This window comes from Paramormyrops kingsleyae, chromosome 16 (genome assembly GCF_048594095.1).
Source record: "Paramormyrops kingsleyae isolate MSU_618 chromosome 16, PKINGS_0.4, whole genome shotgun sequence".
NCBI classification, from domain to species: domain Eukaryota; kingdom Metazoa; phylum Chordata; class Actinopteri; order Osteoglossiformes; family Mormyridae; genus Paramormyrops; species Paramormyrops kingsleyae.
Window position 1 is genome coordinate 19,003,229 of NC_132812.1, and position 25,711 is coordinate 19,028,939.

At 40.1% G+C, this 25,711-nt stretch overlaps 1 protein-coding gene across 4 annotated transcripts in view; it reads right to left on the reverse strand.

The window, feature by feature from the left end:
• Positions 1 to 25,711, reverse strand: part of LOC111834140 (protocadherin-9) — a 158,408-nt gene that overhangs the window by 32,870 nt on the left and 99,827 nt on the right. For 2 of the 4 annotated variants that reach the window (XM_023793108.2, XM_023793109.2), the window contains one exon: positions 14,232 to 14,307. In XM_023793108.2, coding sequence (XP_023648876.1) covers positions 14,232 to 14,307 — 76 coding nt within the window. Of the gene's footprint in view, positions 1 to 14,231; positions 14,434 to 25,711 lie in introns of those variants that run through there. The other 2 variants (XM_023793107.2, XR_002835926.2) reach the window with 2 other exon arrangements.

The window sequence follows — 25,711 nt, forward strand, 5'->3', positions numbered from 1 at the left end:
AAAAACAGATTTAACAGTTTATCACGTGTCTTAGAGAAGACTGTTTGAGCCGCTTTACATTCACAGGGCATCTGGGGATTAGGGGAGATCATTGGAAGCACACGTTTGGATCACTTTAGAGGGGTTAGGGTGAGTTTTTTGAAGATACGTTGCTTGGAGAGCACTTTACGCCAGTGCCGCCGAGGTTTTTAAACCTGGGGAATCTCATAAACATGCAATGGTAAGATCACCATTTTTCAGTTGCCACGTTGACATGATGAGACAAAAATCTCCTAACGCTCTTAAATCCAATGAAAGGTGAGTGCTGAGTTTTCAAGGTTTTTCTTTTCTCTTTTCTTTTCTCTTTTGTGACATCATACCTGCCTAAAGAATATCACAGCTCGTACGTTCTCATTGCTGACAGTGAATATTTTTAAAGTGGCATAAGAAAAATAAGCCATTTCTGCTGTTTTTTTCTGTGCATAGGCTACACTATTAAAAATTAAAGACAGGTTTGTTCCAAAGCATACGTTTTCTAACTGTGGGCAGCAAATTTTCATATTACGCTTCTGATTTCAGACTTTTAGTCTATTTGCTCCCGTCAAATTTCATAAAAAATACTAGGTGTAAAATTATTGCGTAATTATATTTCATCATAGTGTGCCTCTGAGTGACTTAGTGTGCCTCTGAGTGAATTTGTGTGCCTCTTAGTGACTTAGTGTGCCTCTGAGTGACTTAGTGTGCCTCTGAGTGACTTATTGTGCCTCTGTTTTCAGATAACAAGGAAGGTATTTGTAATAATAGTTTTTAAACACACTTGTTGAAAATGATATCCACACTCAAGGGTCAAATGTAAAATCAACTCAAAGGCAAACAGAAATCATGATATTTCAAAATTGACTTGCAAAAAGAACAAAACATGGTGTGTTGGCTGATAAAGCATGCAAAAGAGAAAACAATTTTTGTCTCTGACCCAAATATAATTTAATTCCTCATTAAAATGTGCATAGATATTGCAATATCATCACAGACTAGGTGAACTGGTTTAAGGTAGTAATTGGCTATATTTCATGAATAACAATGCTTAGCTTTATAAATTAAGTTCATCCTTGGAATTATAATGGTAAAAATGCAAATATAAAGGTAGTATCAGAAGCACTAATTTTGTGTACACTCTTAGGGGATGCTATGTCTGTAGGTACTCATGACGTCCAATCCAGGCCTGTAGGTACTCATGCCGTCCCATCCAGGTCATCCAGGCCTGTAAATATTCATGCCATCCCATCCAGGCCTGTAGGTACTCATGCCATCCTATCCAGTCCATCCAGGCCTGTAAGTATTCATGCCATACTATCCAGGCCTGTAAGTACTCATGCCATCTCATCCAGGCCTGTAGGTACTCATGTCATCTCATCCAGGCCTGTAGGTACTCATGCTATCCTATCCAGGCCTATAGGTACTCATGCCGTCCCACTCAGGCCTGTTGGTACTCATGGCATGCCATCCCATCCAGGCCTGTAGGTACCCATGCCATCACATCCAGGCCTGTAGGTACTCATGCCATCCCATCCAGGTTTGTTGGTACTCATGCAGTCCCATCCAGGCCTGTAAGTACTCATGCCATCCCATCCAGGCTTGTTGGTACTCATGCCATCCCATCCAGGCCTGTAATTACTCATGCCATCCCATCCAGGCTTGTTGGTACTCATGCCATCCCATCCAGGCATGTAGGTACTCATTCTGTCCCATCTAGGCTTGTTGGTACTCATGCAGTCCAATCCAGGCCTGTAAGTACTCATGCCATCCCATCGAGGCTTGCCCTGTGCTTACTGGGACTGGCTCCAGTACCATCACAGTACCCAGTGGACAAGCAATTATAGACTGTAGAATTTCTTGCCTGTATGCTTGCATGTTTGAATTTTAAGAACATGATGTTGTAAATAATGTAAACTGGAAACCCATTTAAAAAGGAGAATAAAAATATATTTAAAAATATAATAATTGGTACCAATGTTTCTGCACAGTGACTTTCCCAGTGATACACTACAGGTTTGGAATTCAAGCCTATGTCTTTTTGATAGCATGGCAAGTGAAAGGCGGGGGCGCCCAGACTGCCTGACAGCGGACAGCTTCTGGCACTCAGAGGAAGACTAAAGCAGCCCCTGGACAGCTGAATGCTGTTAGCGGTTGAGAGAACTTGTCTCCTGATTGAAACGTACGTTGAGGAACGGCAGGTGGCATGCGGCTGGTGCTACAGGTTGGATGGCCTTGTTGGTGTGTTTGGAAAATGGCAGTCAGTCATCCCGGCCATTCAGAATGCATTACAGCAGCGGGACATAGAGGCTTCAATGCTGCATTGAAATGCTGCGGAATGTGAGTGACGGAACAAATCAGAGAATGCTACACATTGGAAAAGGAAGCTGAGAAATCTTCAGGGCCATCTTAGCATGGCTAAGTGAGCGAGGCATACTTCAAACCCAATGTGATCACCCGGCTACTTTGGCAGACTAGTTATACAGGGGACAGACTGGATGAAGATGTTTCGTAGACGATGCTGGAAAACTCCTTGGTGGTAAAAGCAGCGAAAGCTCCTCACCGCGTTGTGTATCACGGTGCCTAAAAACAGCCGACTCCGCTTGTGTGATCCCAGCTCTGTCGTTGGTGAAATATGACAAGCAATAAAATCAAAGTCAAACCACTGTATTCTTCAAGCCCTGCTATTTATTTATTTATCTGTGAATCCACTGATTTATTTATTTCGTGCCCCTCAAGTGAACTATAAGTCATTATAGTACTGTAATTGTCTTCTCTGAGGTGATGAAAGTACTCTACAGGAATCTACTGCTGCAATTCCCCAGGCAAATGTGCGGCTATATATCTGAACATGAATCCAAACACCTTGTGAAAAAAAGGCAGCAAAGATATTCAAGCAGCTAAGGCGAAAACAGCCCCCCCCTCGTGAGATTTCAAAAGAAAGGACCGCTCTGACCTGACGATCCTGCGGTCAGCTCATGAACCTTTCCAAAGAACTGGGACACGGCTTTAATTAGAGGATTGATTACCCTTAATGTGCTAAATCACATAAAGCAGAAGGATTGAATTCTGTCCATAATTATATATCGACAAGGGAATTTATGGAGCAAAATCAGGTGGGCTTAGGGGGTGTACTTCTGAGTGGAACCTGAGAAGACATTGATTACTCTGTTGCCGGTCAAGCTCTTTTTTTAGTGTTGCAAATCCTGGGAGGTAAGTACTATGGTACTGCAGAGGGGATAGAGTGAAGCACAGGCAGCCATATGGAGGCAGGGGACAGTTTGTAATTAAAGAAAGACTGATAAGCTGCATGTCACTTGATTCTGTGCAAGGCATTTCTGCCAGACAGTTATGCACAATTATAATGCTACCAGGCCACCACATCCATAAGTTAATTATGGGCAGTTTTCTATAATTACACACCTAAGACAATAACTTAAAAACAAACTGTAGTTATATATAAATGGAGATTATATATAGTACATGTAAATGGATATAAATGGGGAGAGAGAGAGAGAGAGAGAGAAAGAGAGAGAGAGAGAGATTAATGTTCTTGGCTGTGTGGGATAAGGCTCCCGGCTCACAGCATCACTTATTCCGGATGTATCAGACATAAACAGAGACATACACTACACATTACATAAAACACATTCTACACATTACATAAAATATTTTCTTATACATGCACAGTGTGAACCTACTAAAGGCATGTTCATTCTGTCATTCTTCCTTCAGTCAATCTCTTTTCTGGGTTTTGTTATTGACTGCAGTATCCATTGACAGTATTTAACAATTAATAATGTAGGGACCCTGTTAGTGTTGTTTGTCTGAACTCTTTTTTCTCACTTCTAAGTCTCTAATTTCTCTTTGTAGACAGAAATCCTTTAGATCCATAACATTGCAGGGCAACATATTTACTGAGACTGATTTATACCTCCGCAAGTTTAATGTTCATAATGCATAAATCTCTTTTTTTTTTGTTTAAGAACACAGTACAAAAATGTGGAGTATTTCAGAATATATGTATCCCCATCCTCTCGAACCTTACACAACTTACAAACTGCTTGTGAATGTTAATAATCATATCACAGGCTATTTAGTAAATAGCACTACATAATACTTCAAAACCCATAGTGTATCTTACACCAGCTGTAGTATGTATATAACTAGTATTATAGATGGGATATTTTAAGGGTTCCACCCTAGTCCATGCAACACGGGGCACAGACATGCGCGTACACTACAGGCAATACAGATTCACTTGTAACTACATGTCTTTTTACTGCAGGAGGAAACCCATCTAAAACAGAACTTACAGTCTCTACACATTGAGTTGGACTGCCTTGGAGCTTCCTGCACTGCAGGTGTGAAACAGCCCATCACCCAAACACCGTACTGTCCGGTACATGACTAAGTGGTTAAAATAGCCTTCTCACCATTATGTGTTCCTATATTCCGAACAATATAACAAATATAAACACGCTTAATATGAATGAAGGTCAACACCAACAAACAAAGGAAGCTCAAATCAATGTTGGATTGTGGAATGACAGAGGACTATTTATGAAATTGCCCTGATGTGATGCTGCATGTGTTTTTTTTTTAACTTTACATGTTGCTCGTGTATGCTTTGTGTGCTTGTAGGAATGGCCTTTTTATCACAAAAGCTACTGACTGCACGCTTCAGTTTCCTAAGCCTTCCTGCTTTGACAGGTGATAAAGCTTCCACAGTGGAATGATTTAGGTTATGCGTCAAATTCAAAGGCCATGCCTTTCAGCAACGGTCAAAGAGGAGCACCGAACTCAAACTAGCTAAACAAAGAAGCTCAGTGTCGTACAGCATGAAATTCAGGCACATGTGAAACCAATGTGTTTTGATACTAACTGGTTTAAATTAACAGCTACTGCAATGAAGCTCAGCATTTTTCAAAGTTTAAAGCTAGAAAAATGTGTGAAGGTGATTCTTGAAATCCCGTGCGTTAACACTTGGGTCTGTAAAAATGATGAAAAAAAACTTACTGAAACACATTCCTTTCATTGTGTTCTGAGAGACAATCAGCGGTCATACATCATTAGACCACTTGAGAGTAGAAGTGATTTTGCTGGAAAAATAAACGATATGAAACCTCCAATTAGTGTGTTGGTCCAATTAAACAAGACAGCAGAAGAAAGTTTTAACACCAATGATGCAACAACAATTGTTGTCCAAAGGATACCTTGTTGAACGGGATTATGTTTTTAGTTCAATGAAAGGGAGACCCTCCAGGCAATAGACAATAAAATCTCATGATAAAAGCAGAGACAACATAATTTTCACTCTGTTATTTCACAAAGAAACTTGTACCAAATTGAGAAGCGACTCTGGCAGCCCATCGGATGCTGCACATTGCAGGCTGTGCACTGTTCCGCAACAGCGGTAGCTGTTAACCTGAACGTTCTATATCAATAAGACCAAGAAATCTTGACTTTGTATTAACTTAAATCCTGGACCATGGCCTTGTTACCTGGGTCTGACATAGACATCTGGGCCACATCAGACCAAAATACAGTAATGTAATATACGGAATACAGTAATGCAATATACGGAACATTCAGTTACATTTCTACTGGTGAGTGTCAGTTATTTTGATGTTTCATCTGATAAAAGTGTACAATGCATCATATGGATGACATCACAGCACTCGGGGGGGGGGGGGGGGGCTGTGTCTGATTGACATGGGCCCGGCCCACTACTCGTACTCAGAGTGTAGCTTTTCTTGTCACTTTATTTATATATACTTTATCTATATAACCTGTAAAATGTTGCCAGTTATTGTCATAATACACTTCACATCATACAAAGCAAACCACACACCCTAAGATGTATAAAAACCATCAGATAAATAGGACAATTTCATTTAATAAAATTCTACAAAGTACAATATCTCTTTGTTTCAATATAGCCTAATGCTCCATTTCCCAAACAAATTTGTTGTATTATTTATGAATTATTTCAGGTATTAATTCACAGTTATTTCCTTTGCTTTGCAAATAAAAGAAAGCTCCTTTATATCCCCGCTAACCAGGTTCAAAGGAAGAAATCAGAATGGAATCGAAGCGTATAACAGAGGAATTTTCTATTGCTACAAACAAACGTTGAGTGTGAAAGTGCCTCTTTTTTTGCATGGCAATAATGCCACAGATTGTTCTCTCACCTTTCCGCCTTTAGCTCGCAGCACAGCAAACCTTACAGTCAGCATTGTACCTTCCAGCTCTTTCTCTCCAAGTCCTTCATCCACGCAGTCTTTTATCACAGTGTAGGGCACACGTGCTACCTGCAGCAGCTTGCCACGTTGTGTGTGAAACACACTATTCTAACAATAGGACTTGGCTTTGTACAAAGCTGCCCTTTTGTTCAGTAGCCATGTGCTAAAGGCATGTGCTGGATTTCTTGGTCTGTGGTTCAAAATGAATGAGTCTACAATCACCAAACCCCCTCTGCTGTGCTACCATTTGGGCTAGATTCCAGGAGGAATGATGGATTCACAGGCGATGGAACACATTCCTTTTTGCTCAATATATAACAAAATCCCCCTCGAATATCATCACAACAGCAATCGGAAACTGTGTAAATATTTTTAAAATGGTTGTTGGTGCATGAAAACATGAACAACTTATTTTGTTGCAAAAAACAGCAAAGTGCAAGTGTGAACACTGACGTCAGTCACCTGGACTCCAGTACATGTATATGCATCAAACCAATAATGAACTGAGAAGCAGGGCTCTTCAAGCAGCTATGAGATTCCCATATGCTACATCCATGTCACTGCTTAAGATTCAAGAGAAATTCGACATGTTAAATGGTCTTACTCAGTCCACAAAGTAAAAGTACAAGACATATAAACAGCTCTGGGCAAACTCTAAATTTATTAAATGATTTTGAAGTCAAAGCACATGCATCAATTTACTGTAAATAATGAATAACTTCTAATTATCCCCTGCAGTTATTATATTATAAATTAAATCATATGAAAACTGTATTTGTGGCATAAAAATACTGGATTAATGCTTCTAATTATCCCAAACATTTCTGAATCTGTAAACTGTTTAGGCTCTGCACCTCTAACACTAACGGGGATCATTTTATTACTCTTAGACACGCCACAAGCAGCGTGGTGGAGATTAAAATTTTATCGGTAATGGTTTGAAACCTTCTCTTTAGTTTGATGAACGCACTGGCGTGAACATGCACGTATAACAGCATGCAGTGTGAGCTGAATACATAGACAGGATTTCTGAAATCAAATTTGTACATGACCCTTTCCTGGCAAAAAAAAGAGCACGACCGTGATATATCCTATATCCCACACTCAAAATAAGTGCATGCACTCGACGCTTCAAGGCATACAGGGAAGCTGTTTTATTAAAGGATTCTCTTTGTTAAAGGATCCTGTGCTTCTCTGCAGCTTATATTTTCCAAAGCAATTGCTTGCTATCGGGTCTTAATGCCATGGTTCCAACCATCTGCTCTCTAGCCTACTAATGTGAAATGAAGGAGCTTAGGAATTCATTTCTTTGTTAATAAGCTATGGAGGTGCATGCTGAAGGAAAGTTTGCCAGTGGTATTTAGATGGAGGACACATTTTAAACTCCAATGACAAAATGTGCCATCTGTATTGCCAAGCTGCCCCCCCCCCCCCAAGCAAATTCAAAATATATGGTATGAGAGCTTAATTTAATAGGCAGAATAAATAAATAAATAAATAAATAATGAACATGCTCTTTATTCCCTGTGGTGTGCATAGATTATTGAAAATTGACAATTTAATTACACTCACTGCATTATACTGAATTTAAATGTGCTAAAATAGTAATGTTTTGGTAGTGTATACAAAATGGAAAAAGCCTCATTGGTTTGTGGGCAGGGCATCTCAAGAAATTCCTCAGATAATTAAAAATTATGTGCAGTTTTCAATATTGCTGCTTACAGTAACCATTGCATATATCTCTATATTTTGAGTTTTTCATAAATTTGCTCTATATTGTGATTATGTGAAAATAATATAGCATTTGCTTTATATTCCTTCGTGAAACAGACTAAAGATATACAACTTCTGCGGACCAAAAAAGCCAAAATTCCAACATTCATTGTACAAATTATTGCAAGCTTGCACCTGTCACACATGTTTTACGGAAATGAATATTATGTATGATACATTATATTTTACATATATTTTTTTCTTTACAATTACTTCATATATACAGTATGGTTACATAGATACAAATCTCCAAAACATACACATACAAGGGAATTTTTTTTTGAAAAGTTTCAGTGAATATTTAGATAGAAACTTTTCTTTTTAGAAATTCCTTCATCCACAGGCACAGGAAAAAAAAGAAAAAAGATTTGTATCTCTTTTCAAGGCAATCATTAAGGTAACTAATTCACAATCACCATCATTAGCTGATAAATTGTACATGATTAATTTCTTTCCAACTAATGAGAATTAACCACACACAGCCTCAAAGGAAAAAAAGGTCAGTATTCTTGTCACACATTATTCTTGCATTGCAAATATTCTTGCAATGTTCCTGTTGTCCCATGTTGTCAGGATTGGTCCCTGTCCTGCTCCCTTCGCTGTGTCAGTTTCCCATTTGGCCAGCAGGGGTTGCTGTCCCGTTTGGTCTTAACACCTGGGCCACAACATAACTGAGTGGCGGCTGTGTCATCCAGGTTTCCCTTATTGTGGTGGGGATGTTTAAAATGTAACATTTACATTTCTGTGCATATCCCTAGTTAATTATGTAAGGGTGTTTTTCTGTTACGGTTCCTTCTTTTTGCCCCCTGTTGTTATTCTTTGTTTGTAGGAATGTTCAGTTACCATTTTTATCCAGTCTTCCCTAGTATTTGATCCTTTAATATCTGTTGATTGCCCACACATGTGCTTCAGTGTTCCTAGTGCTTGTTAACTGCCCACACCTGTGGTTTATTGTTCCTAGTGCTTGTTAACTGCCAACACCTGTGCTTCAGTGTTCCTAGTGCTTCTTAACTGCCCTCACCTGTGCTTCAGTGTTCCTAGTGCTTGTTAACTGCCCTCACCTGTGCTTCAGTGTTCCTAGTGCTTGTTAACTGCCAACACATGTGCTTCAATGTTCCTAGTGCTTGTTAACTGCCTACGCCTGTGCTTCAGTGTTCCTAGTGCTTGTTAACTGCCCTTACCTGTGCTTCAGTGTTCCTAGTGCTTGTTAACTGCCCTCACCTGTGCTTCAGTGTTCCTAGTGCTTGTTAACTGCCCACGCCTGTGCTTCAGTGTCCCTAGTGCTTGTTAACTGCCAACACCTGTGCTTCAGTGTTCCTAGTGCTTGTTAACTGCCCTTACCTGTATCTTGTTGAACCTCATCATGTATGTATGTATTTAACTTTATCGTATTTTCCCCCTAGTGGTTTGGAGACATACATCCGAGTTTTAACTAGCATGGAAAAATGGCTTTCAATAAATCAAATTAATGTCTTAATGAACCAAAAACCGGTCATTACAGTTCACACACTCTTTGAACAACATGACTAGAAAGTTTGATATTTTTTGTGCCATGGTTTTTTTGTAATAAGTAAAAATATAACTAGCATGATGGGCATATTTAAGGGGCTTGAGTTGCCAGAAGTTAAATAAAAGCATTAAAATAAAAAGCAAGCACTACAAAGTATTTTGTTCATCACCAAAAAACAAAACTATAACAGTATCAAGATAAAATACACCTTTTCCCATAAAAATAACTGTCAAGCTTTCATTCGGCTTGCTCACTGATCGCAGAAAGTAAGCCAGTACCTGTAGACACCTGCTGTGTCATTCAGTTTCGGAGTTTTCTAACAAAACCGTTGAATAGAGTAGCAAACTTAGCCTCTTTTGAAAGCTTGATCTGTTATGTGCATGTCCGTACTCTGGTCCTCAGTTGGTCATTGTGTGTGCTTGTGTAGGCATGTTGTTGCTTTTGTTTCTTGCATGGTCCCTATAGGTGTTAGAGTTTGTTTGCCTTGTGTCCGCTGTATATATTCCTTGCCTGTAACATCCTTCTCAGTCAGTTTGTGTTTGGTTGCTCACCAGTGTGTTTTGACCCCTCGTGGTCCCTTTGTTCTCTGGTTATCCCTTTTGATACCATTTTGTGGAAATGAACCCCCTTCTGAGTGCAGCAATGTGGATCATCCTTTTGCCAAGCCCTGCTATAACACATATTTCATAAAGATATCATCCATACACTAGGTCAGGGGACAGCAAAAGAACTACCTGACCTGGGGGGTATTCCATGAAAGTAGCTAAAGAAAGCCAGACTTTCATGAAAAAGTCAGACTGAAACTAGCGCCATCTCTAAACGTAGCCTCATGTCGTCCCAATAACGCAGTTCAGCTTTAACTAATCAAGGCTCATACAAGACAGACTTGCATAGTCTCACTTAGTGAGCACACCCGAGATATTTAAGAAGCCCAGATGAATGGATGACCGATAAATCGATCAAATCAGTCAGAAAACGTGTAAAACGGGAGCGGTGTTTCTTTCCGCCGCAGAACAAACACTGTTGATGGAGCTGTATGAAAAATACAAAGATGTAATCCTTAAAAAAAAAAAAATACTGTGGCCATAAACACAGCCATGGAGTTGGCTTGGCATAGAATTGCAGACAGACTAAATGCACAAGTTATGCAAATGTTACAAGGGCTTAATACAATGGTACAGTGGTTTATGCTGTCAACTTATACCGCGAAAGTTCCTGGTTCGATCTCCATAGCCAACAGGGAACCTTCTGGGTTGAGTTCACGTGTCATTCCTACTGTATAATACACACCTAATGGCTAACTATTCTATGCTTAATGGGGTAGATGTGTGGGTTTTTAGTGCTAGTGACTAACAATTAGTTTGGAATAATACATCGCAGCCTATGCTGCAGCACATCAGCTTGCTTGGACTATGCAATTGATTGCATTATTATTTTATCAGAAATGTATTCTAAGCTTTCAGGCGATCCTACTAATGATACTAACATTTACACCATATCTATTTTTTAGGCATATTTGCTTGTTTACAAAATTGTTTTTAATAAAGAGCAAAGAAAGCCAAAGCTGGATTCATTCTTAAACACAATATGGGTCATTCTCACAAACTCATTACCGTAACATCAATTTTCTTTCATTTTTAAAATTAGTTTCACAACAGATTCACAGTATAGAAGTTCATTGTTTAAAATGTTGATTTTGCCTCTGAGGCAGTTAATTAGTTGCAGAGTAAAACAATTGACAATACAAAACAACTGATGGAATAAAGGCATTCATTGTCTATTGTGGGTTACATTCAAAAAGTTGAAAGATTTTTTTTAAATTATCTAGTTTTGTGTTATTTGATCTTAAAACTGCAATGGTAGTGCCCATGTAATTGTTGAGGAATCATTAAATCAGTGCACAAATGACATCATTTTAATAAACTTAAGAAGGAAAGGTAATGTCAATTGCTCTGTGCAAAATTCAAATGCTGGTTTTCATTGTAATATTTAGTTTTTCTCGAAGGATTCTCATGTGCAGAATGACCAAATATAAGCATAGTTGGCTGCTGTCATGCTTTCATTTTCAAATCAATGTTTCTGTGCATCTCAATTGTGTTCAGAATGTAAATGAAAGAGTCCATGTTCCACGTTTTTCAAGTTGACAAAATCATCGAGGGCATAACCCCCTGTATTTGGTTGATGAGGTAATTATACTTCATGAACAGCCACACCTTCTTATGTTGGGGCTGTGATTGTGCTGGTGAGAGGAGAATACGCACAACTCAACAGCGAATAACTTTTTAAGCACTTTTTTGACATATACGGCTCATGGGACTATAGACCCCTAAACACATCAAATAAAAAATACATGCATGCACTTGTGCACACACAAACGCTTGTGTTAGTTTATGTAGCACCTTGGTCCGAGAGAAACGCTCTTTTGTTTTTAATTAACTGTGTGCTGTACTTAGCTGTGTAGGGTGAAAAATGACATTAAAGATCTACTTGACTTGATTTGACTTCTTGACATACCAACACACACACACACACACACACACACACCGTTGTAGGTACCATCCATGCATTTCTATGGGAAAAACCCCAATCCCAGCTATGACAACCTTAACTCCTACCCAACCCTAACCTTATCCATAAAGACAAAACTTTTGACATGGTAATGTTTTTTATTACAGTCGCAGATTTTTATAAAACTGAGGTTAGCTTTGTGGGGAGTGAAACATGATCCCCACACTGACAAAATAACAGGTTTCTGATCACAATGTGTGGACATTTGAGCACAGGAGAAAACTGAGGTCCTATAAAAAGATGATAGATAGCCCTTGGTCTTCTGGCACCTTTGGCAAGATTGTGCTGAGGCACCACACCGCTCCCCCCCCCCCTTTGGCAGAAAACAAATTTTGTCTATGTATTCATCTTAGAACCATTTCAGTAGCAGGAAGAATGTGAGCAGGTGATACTTAAATCAGATTAGTGTCGGCTGCAGATCAAGAATGAAAATTATTGATCCATATGAGGAGATTCTCTATTCACCTACCCTACCCTGCTCTCCATGAGACACACAGACATGGGTAAGCTTCGATATCACAGTGAATGCCAGCCACGCACTGCACGCAAGGAGCTGGGGTTAAGGGCATTGCTGAAGGGCCCTCAGACATGTGACTGTTCTGCTGAGGCCGGCCTCAAACGGGTGACCTTCTGATCACAGAGGCTTAGCTCAGAGCTAGAAGCTGTCTTTACATTGACATCTTGCAAATTAGCAAACAAATTGAATATTACATTATTTCAGCATAACTTGGGTATGCCAGGCAGATGCTGGGCAGATGTATGTATACCATGTGGGTAGCTAGCTTGTGTCTGTTTTACAAGGAAAAGAGTGAAATATTAAAACTAGTGTAAATAACTGTTATGGCATGGAATGGAACCAGAGGTGGTACTTCTAATATTTTTCACTCGCTCTTTTGTGCCCCCAAATCAAATGGCGCCCTAGGCGATCGCCTATGTCTCTGCTAAGCCTTCAAAGATACAATTTCCAGTACTAAGATGCAGAAGCTGTCCTTTTGTTACTCTTTCCTTTTGCTCTACTTTTTCTTAAGTTTTTATGTATTATTTTTCTTTCCCTGTTTTTCTCTCTCTATCTGACCCCCCTCCCCCTTTTGTTTGTTTCTTCTCTTTTCTTCTCTTTATCTCCCTTATCTCAGTTAACTTTCTCTGTCGGCTCCGGCTTAATAGCGCAATAATCTAAAACGGTGAATAAAGAGTATATCTCAAGTAACAAGAGGAGCTTACCCCGAAGCTCCACTTGTTAAAATAAAAGTGTTGGCACAATATAGCACTCAGACTAACATCCTGCTTGCTAAACTGCCGGACACGACAGGGGAAAAAAAAAGACAAAGGAAGCCTTCGAAGGAAAATATTCAGGATACACGTCCAAAATACTCAAATGAATATTTTCCTTTTTGCTCGTCACATGCTGTTTACTGGTATGTTCACAGTAAGGACAGTATATAGTATTACCAATGCAGATTCCTCACAAGAACTGGACTGTGACTGTAGACAACATCTTCTTGCTCTTTACTTAATAACGATAAAAAAGGTATTATGACTCACGGCTGTTTCCCATTGCAAATACGTTTAGCATTCAGCTGGGAAATCATCTCCAAAGAAATGCACCGGATGAAGAACTGATTGGAATAAGAAATTGTACCTGGTACACAACAGCATTGTCCAGAGTTCAAGAAAGCCGCGAAACAAATCTTTAATACAATTAATAGATGGACTAATTCAAACTTTTAGGGTGTAAAGTGAAGAGTTTTGGGGTTTATCATAAACATCTGTTTGAAGATGGATTCATACTCACTCCCCCCTCCAACCCATGTTTTAGCTAAATTCATGTATACAAATGAGGAAATTGATATTTTTTATTCAAATAAACTTGACTGAAACTCATATGAGACTGGTATATGGCCATAATATCTTTACAGTATTTTATAAGAAATACTGTATGATACAGAGTTGCAACTTGATGGTATAGCACTCTTGCATTGAAAAATGATACACTCTGGGTAAAAAGAGTGGGTATAGGAAGTTATGTAGTAGAGTAGAAACTGGTTTTCTAGCTTTCACCAACCTCAGGTTGGTTCTGCAAAAATCACCTTTGTGTATCCAAAGGAAGGTGGGGAGAAACTCACCAGAGTTGGGGTCAGAGTTGCCGTCCGCCTCAGTCCGTTTATCGGGTGAAGCCTGTTCGTAGAAGTCCTCCTGCGGCTGAACCAGAGGGAGAGGATGTGAGAGGAGCATTCCACTGCCCACTGGCTCGTGGTCTCCTAGACCACTGTCACTGCAGCTTTCCTGGGAGCCGTCGGGCAGGTGGAAGGTTACACGCCGCTGCGACTAGAACGAAGAGCACAAGACAGACCCATTAGAGCTCCTCGCCTTCTCAGCAAGGAGAGCGAAGGTGAGGTTCAGGATCCAGACTGATAGCTGTCAGAAATATTTGAACAGTTATGGCTGGGAAGCTAGGAGAGAAAGTGGCTGACATGGTTTTAGATTTAAACAGAAGTTGCAGTGCATGGTTATACAATATGTTCAGTCCAGTGCAAGTCAAAGCCCACATGGAGCCCCAGGCAAGCCCCAGCACCAGACCTTGTCCAGACAACCATGTCTTCTGAATCAGTGCCTCAGGAGATGGCCACCTATCACCCACCTGGCTGACTGGCACCGGCTCAATCCAACCATAATTAATTATATACTCCATTCAATTTCTTATTTATATTTCAGATTATGCTAATAATACCAAAAAAGAATAATATATCAGGCAAAGTAAATATTTTTAGTTCGGATGTATTCATAACATGCCTTTTTACAATCTGTTCATATTTACTAATTTGATTAGAAAATATGCTGCACAAAGATGTACACTGCAGAATAAAGTTTACTATTGTGTTGTAGATTATCCCAAACTGCAATAAATGTGGTCTCTTATGCATAACTCTGACAGACGATAAACACGTGACAATGACCAAAAATAAGCAAAATGTAACAAATACAAATATATTTATTAAATAGTCTGTGGAGAGGATAATATAATATAATATAATATAATGTAATATAATTCAGCAAAACTGTACAAAAATACAGATTATAAAAAGGCAGAACATATATGTATTTTTGCACAAATCTCACAACCAATGGCCATTAAAAATGAATATCCACCATCTCCAATAATCCCTTATCCATTCTGGGGATACATGATGCACGGGGCATTAGCATGTCCTGGATGGGTTGTCAGCCTATCAGCAGGCAGCATTTACACACTGCCACAGTCACCAATTCAATCAGCCACTTGCGTTTGGACTGCTAGAGGAATCCGGTGCACACACGGCGAGCGACAACCTGCGCATGCACAGGACATGAGGCGAGTCTCGAACCCTCGGCTTTCATAATTATTTAAGCTTTTTAAGTTTTGGTGATGTGGGACTGAAATTGTACGGTCTAATCGTATTTGATAAAGTGCTCCCTCCTATAACCAATGTGTGGCATATGTCACATCATAAGTTATTATTTCACTGAAATAGGCTTGCCAGACAATTTATTTAAGCCATGTTCAATTCTGAAGACAGCTAACCATGCTTTCAGACCTACACATTTCTCTGCCTGGCAGTCACTTGTAAAAGTATAAGTGTTAGACACTAACTTCGTTCCCCCTGCCAATTTCTCAGCTATAATGGCTTATCATGCTTGTCACGGCTCATTTCAAGCTTGCTTTTAATGTGCAGTGTGCTAAATATGGTTTCAGTTACGTTAGCACATAACCGTCATTCTTTCTAATCTGGAAATGCTATTGCAGTACAACCAAGCTTCCAACAAAATTGGGACGCTGTGTAAAATGTAAATAAAAACAGAATGCAATTATTTACAAATCATCTAAGTCCATATTTAATTGAAAAAAGAACAAACACAACATATCGAATGTTGAAACTGAGAAATGTTATTGTTTTACGACAAATATATGCTTAATTTTAATTTCCGCACATTTCAAAAACTTTCAGCAAAAGTCTGGAAAAGTTGTGTAATGCTAAAACAAAACAACTTGTAGAATATCTCACATCTAATTAGGTTATTGGGCATCAGGTCAGTAAGATGACTGTGTATAAAGAGCACCTCCTAGCTGAGGCAGAGTCTATGTGCAGTGAAGATGGGGAGAGGATCACCACTCTGTGAAAGACTGCGTGGAGAGGTTCTAATGCAGTGAAAGACTGCGTGGAGAGGTTCTAATGCAGTGAAAGACTGCGTGGAGAGGTTCTAATGCAGTGAAAGACTGCGTGGAGAGGTTCTAATGCAGTGAAAGACTGCGTGGAGAGGTTCTAATGCAGTGAAAGACTGTGTGGGCAAATAGTGCAGCAATTTAAGAATAATGTTCCTCAACTTAATATTGCAATTAATTTGGGAATTTCAATAACTATGGTACATATCATTAAAAAAATCGGAGAATCCGGATAAATTACTGTATGCAAGGGACAAGGCCGAAAACCAATACTGGACACCTGTGGTCTTCAGGTCTTCAGGTGGCACTGCATTAAGAACAGACACAATTCTATTACAGCAATCAGTGCATGGCACAGGAACACTTCTGATATCTGTGAAGATGCTTTGTCGCTGCATCCACAAATTCAGGATGAAACGCTACCGTGTAAAGGGACCATATCTAAGAGACAAGCGACATTGCCAACTTCGCTGGGCCTGAGCTCATTTTAAGATGGACTGAGGCAAAATGGAAAATTTGTCCTGTGGTCTGACGAATCAAAATTTCAAATTCTTTAGTCCTCCAGACTAAAGAGGAGAGGGACCGTCCAGCTTGTTATCAGCAGACAGTTCAAAAGCCAGCATGCGTGATGGTATGGGGGTGCATTAGTGCCCATGGCTTGGGTAGCTTGCACTTCTGGGAAGGAAACATTAATGCTGAATGGTATATACTGGTTTTGGAGCAACTTATGCTGCTATCCAGGTAGCGCCTTTTTAGAAATTTATATAAATCATTGTATTCTTTCTGTTTTTATTTATAATTTACACAGCGTCCCACTGTTTTGGAAAGGGAGTTGATTCACTGGTTACCATACCTGAACCATGCAAAATGCCCAGGTAGTTAATGAAGAAGCTAATAAAATCTGCTATATCTTTCAGGAATTAATTTAATTAAGATAATCTAGGTAATGAATATTTTAAGGAAAGATATTTTTATTAAAGATGTTCAAATCAGGATGGACCATATATATACTGGTCTTCATTCCAAGTGCTTCCCCTGACCTAAATGATCCTTGGTCTGATTCCCTGGAGCGTTGTAGCACTAATACATCAAAGCAGATTGCAGCATTGGTAGCTTGCCAAGTATTCTTGGAGCTAATGTGGCTCTTGTGATATGTCACAGATTCACGGCAGCTTTGGATAACTAGTCGAGTCAGACGGCACAAGATTCAAGGAGTGTATGTGCCTGCAATATATTGCAGAATCTGCTCCATGCGTGTGTTTGAGACAATGCCTATTAGACACCAACATTTAATCATGTGAGATAAAACAGCAATTATTAATTCAAATAAATAAAATTATGGAAATCATGATGAAAAGCTTGTTTTTAAAATTAGAAATGGGGTAAACACATATATAAGAAATTTATTTTCTATCGTGTCGAAGTAGTAAAACTAATAAAAAGAGGATTGCTGAGGTATGCAGGATATAATTCTATGTTATAAACAGATGTTTTTGACAGTATGTTTGTCTTAACAACCTCAAGCTGAATAGTGCTAATGAAAAAGCCCTAGAAAGGTGTAGATATTTTAAATATTTGCATAAATCAATCTATAATTTTCAGTCATTGCCCATGTGTAAGAATTTTCATTAATTGAATTAGTAGGTGTTTGTGTCTGTTTAGCATGTAGCGTCGCTTCCAAGTAGACATCAGATGCAGTGAAGTCTGGTTGTATTTTGAGAGTTTTAGTTTAGATTTCAATATCAGAGTTAAGCAAAATGGAATCATTATGTAGGAGATTCAAACAAACACTTTTCTCCTTATATTTACCACTCAAAGCTAAGGCCAAAATACAAATTGGCAAGCTGGGAAAAAAAGAAGAAAAAGAAAGATGAAACTACGATAAGCAAGTGTGAGTTTTAATGACAGCTTTAGGGCACGTAATTTTACCAAATCTCAGAGGGAAAGAAGTCAAGAAGATCAGCCAACAGTGGCAACACCTCCCACTCAATAGATACAGGATCTAAGAAACAAAGTCAGCTATCTATTCCTTTGTTAGAACAAATGAATGCCTACAATAAAAGTCACAGTACACCCACATTCGCTCCATGTACTGTTTACAAGCCGAGCCGCACCATTACAGTCTATCTGATATAAATAAATTCTGCTTTGTGTAGTATTGTGCTCTTCTACTGTGATGGACGCAAAAACGTATGCAGAATTTATGTTTTTGTGCATTTTTTCCCCCCTGTTTAGTCGTTCAATTGGTAAACCCTATTGTTAAAATTAATATCACACTATTCACTTTACATTTGTTATATGCTTATGTTACAAAAAGCGAAGTTTAAGGCAATGAATGAGAACCGTCACATGACACCATCTGCTACAGGAACTAAAGCAAAACGTATCAGTTTTGCTGCTACTACAAATAATCAAATTCAACGATGCTTGGAAATCCATGGAGAATTGGAAAGAGCAGAATGTTCAAATGCACTTTCTAAAAGACACTGAAGGAGGAATCACAGTGTGATTACCCAGCTGGCCTAAATGTTTCTCTCATAGAATGGCATAGATCAGAAGCTCTAATAGCTTGCTCAGGTCTCCACATCCAAGCACCAGAATAAAAACACCCACGCCTTAAAATGCACAGAGAGGAGAGCTAAATTCACACCAAAACTGGCAACTACACTGATCAGGTGACATTGCAGAGAGAGAGAGAGCGATGGGCACACTGTGTGTAGGTGGAGCTCGTGTGGAAAAATTAAAGTTGGAGTGAGTAGTGCTGAGACAAAGTCTTTACGCTAATCCATGTGTTACAAGAGGGGTGTGATCTCTGAAACTGCCGGTGGGAGGAGTGAAAGTGACAGCCATCTAGGTAAGCCTGGACAGGACAGGACAGGACAGGACAGGACAGGGCAGGGCAAGACCGGACAGGACAGGACCGGACAGGGCAGGACAGGACAGGACAGGACAGGACAGGGCAGGACCGGACAGGGCAGGACAGGACAGGACAGGACCGGACAAATTAGTAAATATGAACAGATTGTAAAAAGGCATGTTATGAATACATCCAATGAATAATTTACACTTAAATAGAAACACCAAATGTGTTTCATGACTTTTTCACAACTTCTTGACTGTACTGTATGTTGTTTTGCCCTGTAATTGCAGTTGTGGAGTCCTGTGTTATATCTGTCCTTTTGCTTTTTGTGCATCATGGTCCTGGAGGAACAATGTTTCGTCTCACTGTGCACCGTGTATATGGCGGAAACCACAACTAAACCTACTTGACTTGACTTGATGACTTACGAATATGATAAGAACACAGCAGACCAAATCAAAGGGTTACTATAAAAATGGCTGATTATTTTTCTTTGGTTTCTCACAAGAAGGCAACATTCCTGTTGATTGTGATATTATATAAGTCGATCCTGTTGGACATGTGGCAGCTGTGCCTTCTCTCTGTGTTTACACAGATTTCCTTTCATACTCTAGAAACCTGCAGTTAGTTGAATTTGTGTCTTTAAATTACGCTGATTGTGTGAATATGTGCCCTGCAATGGATTGCACATGGAGTTACTCTGAAAACGAGGGATTTTATTTTATATATCCACTCCTCTTATCTCTCTGTATTCTGCACATGGAATACTCCAAACACTGCTGGAGAAGATGAGAATGTTTTTTTCCCCTGAATAAACAGTTCCATTTACATGTCACCATCACAGGTCTTCTTATCTGCCTACCTGACACTAAAGGGTATAGGTAGTTTACCTGCAGGTTTCTGGAATCAGCCTCAAACATACTAAATGCCATATTAGTATAATCAGTACAGACGTGGACAAATTTGTTGGTACCCTTACAGCACATTGAAACAATGCTTAATTTCTCCTGAAAAGTGATTCATTTAAAAGCAATTGTTTAATGTATACCTGCATACCTTTAGTATGTGATAGAGTACACTAATATAATTGAGAAAAGAAATGTTTTGTTGTTTATTTTACAAAGATATGCTAAAATAGTATGGAGAGATTTGTTGGTACCACTAAAGAGACTATTCATCCTTGCATTATAGCCATGTTTCAAACTAAATGTTTAATGTTAATTAGTATCACAGGTGCCTTCAAGCTTTTCATCAGCCATTCAGCCTATTTAAAGGGAAAGAACATGCTACTGTGTTGTTTGCTATCATTGTGTGCACCACACTGAACATGGACCAGAGAAAGCAAAGGAGAGAGCTGTCTGAGGAGCTCAGAAAGGAAATTATAGATAACCATGTTCAAGGTAAAGGCTATAAGACCATCTCCAAGCAGCTTCATGTTCCTGTGACCTCAGCTGCCAATATTATTAAAAAGTATAAGGTTCATGGGACTGTAGCCAACCTCCCAGGATGTGGATGCAAGAGAAAATGCAAACCCAGGTTGATCAGAAGGATAGTGTGGATGGTAGAAAAAGAGCCAAGGAAACCGTCCAAAACCATTCAAGCTGAGCTCTAAGGTTAAGGTACATCAGTTTCTGATCACACCATCCGTCACATTTTGAATAATAATGGGCTCCATGGAAGACGACCCAGGAGTGCTCCAGCCAGAGTGGAATTTGCTAAAATGCATGTTGACAAGCCCCAACGTTTCTGGAAGAATGTCCTTTGGACTGATGAGACAAAACTGGAGCTTTTTGGCCAGTGACACCAGCTCTATGTTTACAGAAGGAAAAATGAAGCTTTAAAAGAAAAGAACACCATACCTACTGTAAAACATGGAGGGGCTCGGGTTTGTTTTGGGGCTGATTTGCTGCATCTGACACGGGGCACCTTGAATCTTTGCAGGGCACAATGAAGTCTCAAGACTACCAAGGTATCCTGGAGCGAAATATACTGCCCAGTGTCAGAAAGATCACCCTCAGTTGTAGGTCATGGGTCCTCCAACTGGATAATGACCCAAAACATACAGCTAAAAGCACTCAAGAATGGCTGAGAAAAAACATTCGACTATTCTTAAATGGCCCTCCATGAGCCCAGATCTTAATCCTATTGAACATCTATGGAAAGATCTGAAAATTGCAGTGTTAAGACTCCACCCTACAAACTTCAGACAGCTTGAGCTGTTTGCTCAGGAAGAGTGGGCCAGACTACCTGCTGGCAAATGTAGACGTCTCATCATGAAGTACAGAGATCGCTTGTTGGCAGTGATTGCTGCAAAAGGTGGCGTCTGATTTGTGTTAAATATGGAACAAACAATAATGGATGCCATTAAACATTTGTCCGTTTCAAATTATTTCTGAAATAAGTGTGTTTTTTTGTGGAAGGATACAGTACCAACAAATTTGTTCACGTCTGTATGTACATAACATACAATTGACTCTACCTACTCTCTGCTTTTATCACTTTTATCATTAAATGATAAACAGTCTGCTTCACATCATCTGCATAATGCCATGTATGCCAAATCAATCTCTGTGGTGCATTCCTCATGTCACTTTCAATTTCACTTCAATGAGCAAACATGAATGAACGGAAAATCAAGGCAGCCTTTGGAGTGACATGCTCGTTTATGTTTAAATGTCTAGCGTGTTAGGTTTCATTTGCATGTGTGTGGGTTACATTTCATTCATTTATTTGAGGGGTCTTCATCCAGTCCACAGTGACACAGAGCACTGAGATTCACGTCCCCATCCAGTCCACAGTGACACAGAGCACTGAGATTCGTGTCCCCATCCAGTCCACAGTGACACAGAGCACTGAGATTCGTGTCCCCATCCAGTCCACAGAGCACTGAAATTTGTGTCCCCATCCAGTCCACATTGACACAGAGCACTGAGGTTCGAGTCCCCATCCAGTCCACAGAGACACAGAGCACTGAGACTCAAGTCCCCATCCATCCCAAAAGTTTAGTCTCATATAGAAAAATAAAAAATCCTTAATCCATGAAAAATGTCATTTGTTCCATACTGTTCATATTTTGTACCCCCCCCCCCCCCCCCCACAAACCTCGAGAAATGTTATTGACAGGGGCCAAACTCGACCCCTCTGCCCCCCTGTCCATTTTATTGCAGGTCATCAGAAAAAGGTTGGGAAACCCTGATTTCCATAAACTCAGAAGAAATGGTTAGTGCTAAAACATAGATCCTAGGCGTCTCATAGCGAAAGAGAAGTCAATTATCTATAGAAGGCAAAATACTGCTGCTCATAGATTAATTCATTAATGGCATATCGTAAAAAAATAAAAATGTGCTCTTCTGTTCGTTATTACTACAAGGTGGAACTTCATTTTATTTTAGTTTGCCCCGGTTTACTTGGATTTGATTACTACAAGCAGCTGGAAGGTGGATGGATGGTTCACTACATCACTAAAGGGCCATTCAATTACATTTGCTTGGGTGTCTGGTCATGTCCTTTGGATCCTTTCTCCACACTGATATTCTAGCAGTGCTTGGGTGTCTGGTCATGTCCTTTGGATCCTTTCTCCACACTGATATTCTAGCAGTGCTTGGGTGTCTGGTCATGTCCTTTGGATCCTTTCTCCACACTGATATTCTAGCAGTACTTGGGTGTCTGGTCATGTCCTTTGGATCCTTTCTCCACACTGATATTCTAGCAGTGCTTGGCTGTCTGGTCATGTCCTTTGGATCCTTTCTCCACACTGATATTCTAGCAGTGCTTGGGTGTCTGGTCATGTCCTTTGGATCCTTTCTCCACACTGATATTCTAGCAGTGCTTGGGTGTCTGGTCATGTCCTTTGGATCCTTTCTCCACACTGATATTCTAGCAGTGCTTGGGTGTCTGGTCATGTCCTTTGGATCCTTTCTCCACACTTATATTCTAGCAGTGCTTGCGTGTCTGGTCATGTCCATTGGATCCTTTCTCCACACTTATATTCTAGCAGTGCTTGAGTGTCTGGTCATGTCCTTTGGATCCTTTCTCCACACTGATAAGCTGGCAGTGCTTGGGTGTCTGGTCATGTCCTTTGGATCCTTTCTCCACACTGATATTCTTGCAGTGGTTGAGTGTCTGGTCATGTCCTTTGGATCCTTTCTCCACACTGATATTCTTGCAGTGGTTGAGTGTCTGGTCATGTCCTTTGGATCCTTTCTCCACACTGATTAACTGGCAGTGCTTGGGTGTCTGGTCATGTCCTTTGGATCCTTTCTCCACACTGATATTCTAGCAGTGCTTGGGTGTCTGGTCATGTCCATTGGATCCTTTCTCCACACTGATTAACTGGCAGTGCTTGGGTGTCTGGTCATGTTCTTTGGATCCTTTCTCCACACTGATATTCTAGCAGTACTTGGGTGTCTGGTCATGTCCTTTGGATCCTTTCTCCACACTGATATTCTAGCAGTACTTGGGTGTCTGGTCATGTCCTTTGGATCCTTTCTCCACACTGATATTCTAGCAGTACTTGGGTGTCTGGTCATGTCCTTTGGATCCTTTCTCCACACTGATATTCTAGCAGTGCTTGGGTGTCTGGTCATGTCCATTGGATCCTTTGTCCACACTGATAAGCTGGCAGTGCTTGGGTGTCTGGTCATGTCCATTGGATCCTTTCTCCACACTGATTAACTGGCAGTGCTTGGGTGTCTGGTCATGTCCTTTGGATCCTTTCTCCACACTGATATTCTAGCAGTACTTGGGTGTCTGGTCATGTCCTTTGGATCCTTTCTCCACACTGATATTCTAGCAGTGCTTGGGTGTCTGGTCATGTCCTTTGGATCCTTTCTCCACACTGATATTCTAGCAGTGCTTGGGTGTCTGGTCATGTCCATTGGATCCTTTCTCCACACTGATTAACTGGCAGTGCTTGGGTGTCTGGTCATGTTCTTTGGATCCTTTCTCCACACTGATATTCTAGCAGTACTTGGGTGTCTGGTCATGTCCTTTGGATCCTTTCTCCACACTGATATTCTAGCAGTGCTTGGCTGTCTGGTCATGTCCTTTGGATCCTTTCTCCACACTGATATTCTAGCAGTGCTTGGGTGTCTGGTCATGTCCTTTGGATCCTTTCTCCACACTGATATTCTTGCAGTGGTTGAGTGTCTGGTCATGTCCTTTGGATCCTTTCTCCACACTGATATTCTAGCAGTGCTTGGGTGTCTGGTCATGTCCTTTGGATCCTTTCTCCACACTGATATTCTAGCAGTGCTTGGCTGTCTGGTCATGTCCTTTGGATCCTTTCTCCACACTGATATTCTAGCAGTGCTTGGGTGTCTGGTCATGTCCTTTGGATCCTTTCTCCACACTGATATTCTAGCAGTGCTTGGCTGTCTGGTCATGTCCTTTGGATCCTTTCTCCACACTGATATTCTAGCAGTGCTTGGGTGTCTGGTCATGTCCTTTGGATCCTTTCTCCACACTGATATTCTAGCAGTGCTTGGGTGTCTGGTCATGTCCTTTGGATCCTTTCTCCACACTGATATTCTAGCAGTGCTTGGGTGTCTGGTCATGTCCTTTGGATCCTTTCTCCACACTGATATTCTAGCAGTGCTTGGGTGTCTGGTCATGTCCTTTGGATCCTTTCTCCACACTGATATGCTACCAGTGCTTTGGATCCTTGCGGACAAACCAGTCATTCAATTATGGAGATCAGCAGAATTTTTCAGATTATTGTTTATTATTACCCCCCGCTGTATAATGTAACATGCAGAATAAAAAATCATACAATTACGGGGCACATCCCCGATGGGATGCCAATCAATTACAGGGCATACTTTATGGGTGATTAACAGACACCGATTTTTCTAACTACATATTGTTTGAATGTGGGCAATAATCATAGTAAAAGAAAGCAAAGTAAACAAACTCATGCAAATGGCACATAGAGACACCAGCGTGGAAACTGAAGGCCCACCCCTTTGGATGGGAGGCCACAATGCTGCTCATTGTCAGAATTTTAATTGGGAAATAGTCCAAATCAGGCTTCAGAGCCACAAGTTGACCGCAGAGGCATTAAAATCAACATAATTTACTCCAGATATCACTGCCTCAGTATGCAGTAAGTAAACTAGCAGGCTGTTCCTTTTGCTCATATTGATACTCTTGGGAAGCCAAAGGGCTAGAAAAGTCATACCGCTAGTAAAACTCTGCAAATATCTAACCAATTAACTAGCTGGAAAATTAACTAAATGAGCTGTGATAATGCACCAGACAAAGACATCTTCTGATGTTCTGAAGATTCACTTAGTGATTCAATAAGATTCACCTCATAACCTTTACACTCATCAGGACACCAAATGAAAGCAAAGGGAACAAAATTTTTGCCACTGTGGATGCTCATTTCTGCTGAGACCTCAAAGACTCTCTGAGCTTTTAACTGAAATATTTTATGTTTTTTTTTTCTTTGAGGATCTATCAGAAACACTATCCTTTGCTAGAGTTCATTGAAATGTTGCCCTTAAGAAAATAAAATAAACTGAAAACTGCAGTATAACGTGAAC